Source organism: Mandrillus leucophaeus, unplaced genomic scaffold (assembly GCF_000951045.1).
Source record: "Mandrillus leucophaeus isolate KB7577 unplaced genomic scaffold, Mleu.le_1.0 Scaffold58, whole genome shotgun sequence".
In the NCBI taxonomy this organism is placed as follows: domain Eukaryota; kingdom Metazoa; phylum Chordata; class Mammalia; order Primates; family Cercopithecidae; genus Mandrillus; species Mandrillus leucophaeus.
Genome location: NW_012106252.1, coordinates 255,909 through 261,766, shown reverse-complemented (window position 1 = coordinate 261,766; position 5,858 = coordinate 255,909). Strand labels below are relative to the sequence as shown.

The 5,858-nt window shown below is 45.1% G+C and overlaps 1 protein-coding gene across 1 annotated transcript in view; it reads left to right on the top strand.

Moving 5' to 3' along the window:
• G6PC (glucose-6-phosphatase, catalytic subunit) overlaps positions 1-3,036 on the top strand; it is a 15,810-nt gene extending 12,774 nt beyond the window's left edge. The window contains exons 4-5 of the mRNA XM_011998757.1: positions 431-546; positions 1,718-3,036. Of these exons, the coding sequence (XP_011854147.1) occupies positions 431-546; positions 1,718-2,229 (628 nt within the window). The 3' untranslated portion in view covers positions 2,230-3,036. The remainder of the gene's footprint in view (positions 1-430; positions 547-1,717) is intronic.
• Positions 3,037-5,858: the final 2,822 nt, after the last annotated feature.

Here is a 5,858-nt window from a genome sequence, read left to right as displayed (position 1 = left end):
TTTTTTTTTTTTAGTAGAGAAGGGGTTTCACCTGTTGATCAGGCTGGTCTCAAACTCCTGACCTCAAGTGATCCACCCACCTCGGCCTCCCAAAGTGCTGGGATTACAAGCGTGAGCCACCGTGCCTGGTCAATTTTGATTTTTTTTTTTTAAAGATACAGGGGTCTTGCTATGTTGCCTAAACTGGTCTTGAACTCCTGGCCTCAAGTGATCCTCTCACCTTGGCCTCCCAAAGTATTGGGATTACAGGTAAGAGCCACTGCACCCAGCCCCCAACAGGCATCTTTGGGCTTTTGAGTACCGGCTTTAATTTACAAAAATTCCACTGAGAGCACCTAAGTTTGCTAGGCTCCAACATTCCTGCCGGGGCTGTTTTCTTTTCTGAAGGGTCTGCACCTGTGTTCTGTTATGGTTGCCTCTTCTGTTGCAGGTGCTTGAATGTCATTTTGTGGTTGGGATTCTGGGCTGTGCAGCTGAACGTCTGTCTGTCACGAATCTACCTTGCTGCTCATTTTCCTCATCAAGTTGTTGCCGGAGTCCTGTCAGGTATGGGCTGATCTGACTCCCTTCCTCCTCCCCCCAACCCCATTCCATTTCTCCCCCTAATGAGGACAAAATCCCAGCATTCCAGCCACATCCTGTGTGTAATCGGTACTGTGAGCATTTCTGTGGGTTCAAAGTCAAGAATGAGCAAGTTGAAATGATTAATTTCTGTAGGAGTGCCCAGATCCATAGCATCAAATTAACTAACCAAATTGAATTAGCCTGAAATCTCAGAGCTTTTTACAATCTTTATTTCTTACTGATCTTCAACAGGCCCTAATTTACTTTTCAGGGAATCTGCCAAATTTAACAAATTAACACGGTGTCCTAGGAAAGCTCTTTATTTAAATACATTCATTTGCAAACCTAATAGATAACTGCAGTTGATCTCTTTTATAGGTTCAGAGTTTTGAATATCTGTGTTTTCTTAGATCCAGTTAACAAGGGTAAGACAAGATTTAGGTTAAACATAAGAAAGATTTTGTGGGAGGCACTAGAATATAAGACCTTAACAAAACTGTGGAATTTCTCCCCTGGAGATTTGTAAGAACAGAACACAGCAGCATTCAAAGAAGAATGTTGAGAACAAGGGAGATGATGGTTTCATGGTAATCACAAAAGTAACACAGCATTTAGTAGTGGGTTCTATGTTTGAGGAAGAACCTGGAAGCCGTATCACATGAAAAACCTGGGAATGTTTAGGTTAGAGAGAATAACTGTGTCCAAATGTGTGACAGAGGGACTAGATTCATCATTTACTAACTCCTGCAGAAAGAACTGAGAAAATAGACAGTATTAGAGGGGGACCAGTTTCACACAGAGAAGGAAGAACTATTCAGCAATCAATTCCATTCAAAGATAAAATGGACTGTTCTAGTGGGGGTGAGCTCCCTACCTCTAAGGGTACTCAAGTAGAGATAGGAGGACCTCCTGGTAGGAAATTTGCGTATGGGGGGAGAATGTACGTGATATGGCACCTCCATCTGAAAGAGTCTATGTTGAGGGCAGACTGGAGTCACACATGTGAATAAGCCAGGCGACCCTCCAATCTGCCATCTGTGATTTAATTCCACAGTCACAGAACGGATGGCATGTCACCCACTGCTCCAAACCCACCTCTAGCAAAGGTCCCAGATCCTTCCTATCTCTCACAGTAATTCTTTCTTCCACTCAGGCATTGCTGTTGCAGAAACTTTCAGCCACATCCACAGCATCTATAATGCCAGTCTCAAGAAATATTTTCTCATTACCTTCTTCCTGTTCAGCTTCGCCATCGGATTTTATCTGCTGCTTAAGGGACTGGGTGTAGACCTCCTATGGACTCTGGAGAAAGCCCAGAGGTGGTGCGAGCGGCCAGAATGGGTCCACATTGACACCACGCCCTTTGCCAGCCTCCTCAAGAACCTGGGCACCCTCTTTGGCCTGGGGCTGGCTCTCAACTCCAGCATGTACAGGGAAAGCTGCAAGGGGAAACTCGGCAAGTGGCTCCCATTCCGCCTCAGCTCTATTGTAGCCTCCCTCGTCCTCCTGCACCTCTTTGACTCCTTGAAACCCCCGTCCCAAGTCGAGCTGGTCTTCTACGTCTTGTCCTTCTGCAAGAGTGCGGTAGTGCCCCTGGCATCCGTCAGTGTCATCCCCTACTGCCTCGCCCAGGTCCTGGGCCAGCCACACAAGAAGTCATTGTAAGGGATGTGGAGTCTTCAGTATTTCAAGTCAACAACTGTGCCAGGGATTGAGGGGGACTAGTATTTGAAGCAATGGGTGCTGGTATCTGGAGCAAGTGACATGCCATCCATTCTGCCATTGTGAAATTAAATCACAGATGGCAGATTGGAGGGTCGCCTGGCTTATTCCTATGTGTGACTCCAGCCTGCCCTCAGCGTAGACTCTCTCAGATGGAGGTGCCATATCACATACACCCTCCCAGCATAAGCAAGTTTCCTGCTAGGAGGTCCTCCTCTCTCTACTTGAATTCTCTCACAGGTAGGGAGCTCACTCCCACTGGAACAGCCCATTTTATCTTTGAATGGTCTTCTGCCAGCCCATTTTGAGGCCGGAGGTGCTGTCAGCTCAGGTGGTCCTCTTTTACAATCCTAATCATATTGGGTGACGTTTTTGAAAAGCTAATGAAAAGCTATTGAGAAAGACCTGATGCTAGAAGTTGGGTTGTTCTGGATTTTCCCCTGAAGACTGACTTACTTGTTCTTCTGTCAGATATACAAAAGTAAGACTTCCAGGTAGGGTCAGATCACAAGCCCAGGCTGGAGATCCTAACTGAGAATTTTCTACCTGTGTTCATCCTTACCAAGAAAAGGAGAAAGGAGCTCTGAATCTGATAAGAAAAAAAGGCTACATAAGGAGGAGTTTTTAGTATGTAGCGTATCATGCAAGTGCTATGCCAAGCCATGTCTAAATGGCTTTAATTATATAATAATGCACTCTCAGTAATGGGGGACCAGCGTGAGTATAATTAATAGGTGGTTAGTGGGGTAATTCTGCTTCTAGTATTTTTTTACTGTGCATACACGGTCTTTGTATTTCCTTGGATTTCTGAATGGCTGCAGTGACCCAGATATTGCACTAGGTCCGAACATTCAGGTATAGCTGACATCTCCTCTATCACATTACATCATTCTCCTTATAACCCCCAGCTCTGCTTTTTCCAGATTTTTCCACTGGCTCCACATCCACCCCACTGGATCTTCAGATGGCTAGAGGGCAACTCTGGTGGTGCTTTTGTATGTTTCAATTAGGCTCTGAAATCTTGGGCAGAATGACAAGGGTAGGGCCAGGATTTCTCTCTCAGAGGTCACTCCAGTGTTTCTTTTGATTCCCAGAGGGTAAATATGACTCCTTTCTCTATCCCAAGCCAACCAAGAGCACATTCTTAAAGGAAAAGTCAACGCTTTCTCTATTTTTTTTTTTTGAGACAGGGTCTCACTACATTGCCCAGGCTGCTCTTGAATTCCTGGGCTCAAGCAATCCTCCCACCATACCACAGCCTCCTGCATAGCTGGGACTACAGGTGCAAGCCACTATGTCCAGCTAGCCATCCTTGCCTGTTTTTCTTTTCTTTTCTTTTGAGACGGAGTCTTACTCTATCACCCAGGCTGGAGTGCAGTGGCATGATCTTGGCTCACTGCAACCTCTTCCTCCTGGTTCAAGCAATTCTCATGTCTCAGCCTCCTCAGTAGCTAGGACTACCGGCGCGCACCACCATGCCAGGCTAATTTTTATATTTTTAGAAGAGATGGGATTTCATCATGTTGGCCAGGCTGGTCTCAAACTCCTGACCTCAAGTGATCCATCTGCCTCGGCCTCCCAAGGTGCTATGATTACAGGCATGAGCCACTGCGCCCGGCCCTCCTTGCCTGTTTTTCAGCCTCAGCTCATTTGCAGAGTATTTCTTCCCCACACCGCCCCCCACCGAAAAAAAAGCTGAAGCCTATTTATTTGAAAGTCCTTGTTTTTGCTACTAATTATATAGTATACAATACATTATCATTCAAAACAACCATCCTGCTTATAACATCTTTGAAAAGAAAAATATATATGTGCAGTATTTTATTAAAGCAACATTTTATTTAAGAATGAAGTCTTGTTAATTACTATATTTTAGATGCAATGTGATCTGAAGTTTCTAATTCTGGCCCAACTAAATTTCTAGCTCTGTTTCCCTAAACGAATAATTTGGTTTCTCTGTGCCTGCATTTTCCCTTTGGAGAAGAAAAGTGCTCTATCTTGAGTTGACCAAGAGTCCCATTAGGGATAGGGAGACTTATAAAGCATCCACAGGGGCAAAGGCAGAGTCAAGCACATAAACGAAGGCCCAAAATCAGCAAAGAACCAGAAAGATTCAGAGTTGGCCAAGACTGAACATTGGCTACCAGACCACAAGTCAGCATGAGTTGCTCTATGGCATCAAATTGCAACTTGAGAGTAGATGGGCAGGGTCACTATCAAACTAAGCAATCAGGGCACACAAGTTGCAGTAACACAAGACTAGGCCAGCTCTGGCATCCAGTAACTCACTGTCAGCAAGATTTTGGGTTATAGTTCAAGAAAGTCTAAACAGAGTCAGTCACAACACCAAGGAATGCTCAAGGGAGCTATTGCAGGTTTCTCTGCTAAGATATTATTTCATCCTGGGTGCAGAGTTCTACCTCCAAAGACCTCAAATCATCACCGTATCCCTGGATTTCCTGAGGGTGAGATCTGCTATTTCACATCAGAACTCTGGAGTCTGTATATTCAGGGAAGATTGCATTCTCCTACTGGATTTGGGCTCTTAGAGGGCATTGTGGGAACTAGGCCCCTCACAGAATCAAACGGTCCCATCCAGGGAGAAAGAAATAGTCTTTTTTTTTTTTTTTTTTAATAGAGATGGGGGGTCTCACTACGTTGCCCAGGCTGGTCTTGAACTCCTGGGTTCAAGTGACCCTCCTGCCTCAGCCTCCCAAAGTGCTGGGATTCCAGCGTGAGCCACTGCACTTGGCCAGAAATGGTTTTGATCTGTCTGAACTGAACCCTACTGCTGAGGCACAGCCCCATGCTTGATAATCTATTTGCTTCCAAGGACCAAGTCCAAGATCCTTATAAGAGAGGTCTGCCAGAAAGTAAATACTGCCCCCACTCCCTGAAGTTTATGAGGTTGATAAGGAAACATAACAGATAAAGTTTATTGAGTGCTAACTTTATCCCAGACTCTGTTCTATGTACTTTGTTTATACAATTAACTCGCTTGGTTCTCCCAGCATCTCTGTGATTTGGCTACTGTCATTTATCCTCATATTACAAATAGGTCTGGAGGGGTTAGGCATCTTGTCCAGAATGGTGGAAATAGGTTAAGGATCAGGCAGTCTGGGCTGAGCATGGTGGCTCACACCTGCAATCCCAGCACTTTGGGAGGCTGAGGTGGCAGATCGCCTGAGGTCAGGAGTTCGAGACTAGTCTGGGCAACATGGTGAGACCCCATCTCTACCAAAAACACAAAACATTAGCCAAGCGTGGTGATGCATGCCTGTGGTCCCAACTACTCAGGTGGCTGAGGTGGGAGGATCCACTGAGCTCAGGAGGCAGAGGTTGTAGTGAGCCGAGATAATGCCACTGCACTCCAGCCTGGGTGACAGAGTGAGCCCTGTCTCAGAAAAAAAAAAAAAAAAGAAGAAGAAGCAGGCAGTCTGGGCAGGGTGCTGTGGCTCAAGCCTGTAATCCCAGATACAAAATAATCATTTTGTAATATAGCCAGCTTATTTTATTTATTTATTTATTTATTTATTTAATTTATTTATTTATTTTGAAACGGAGTCTCGCTC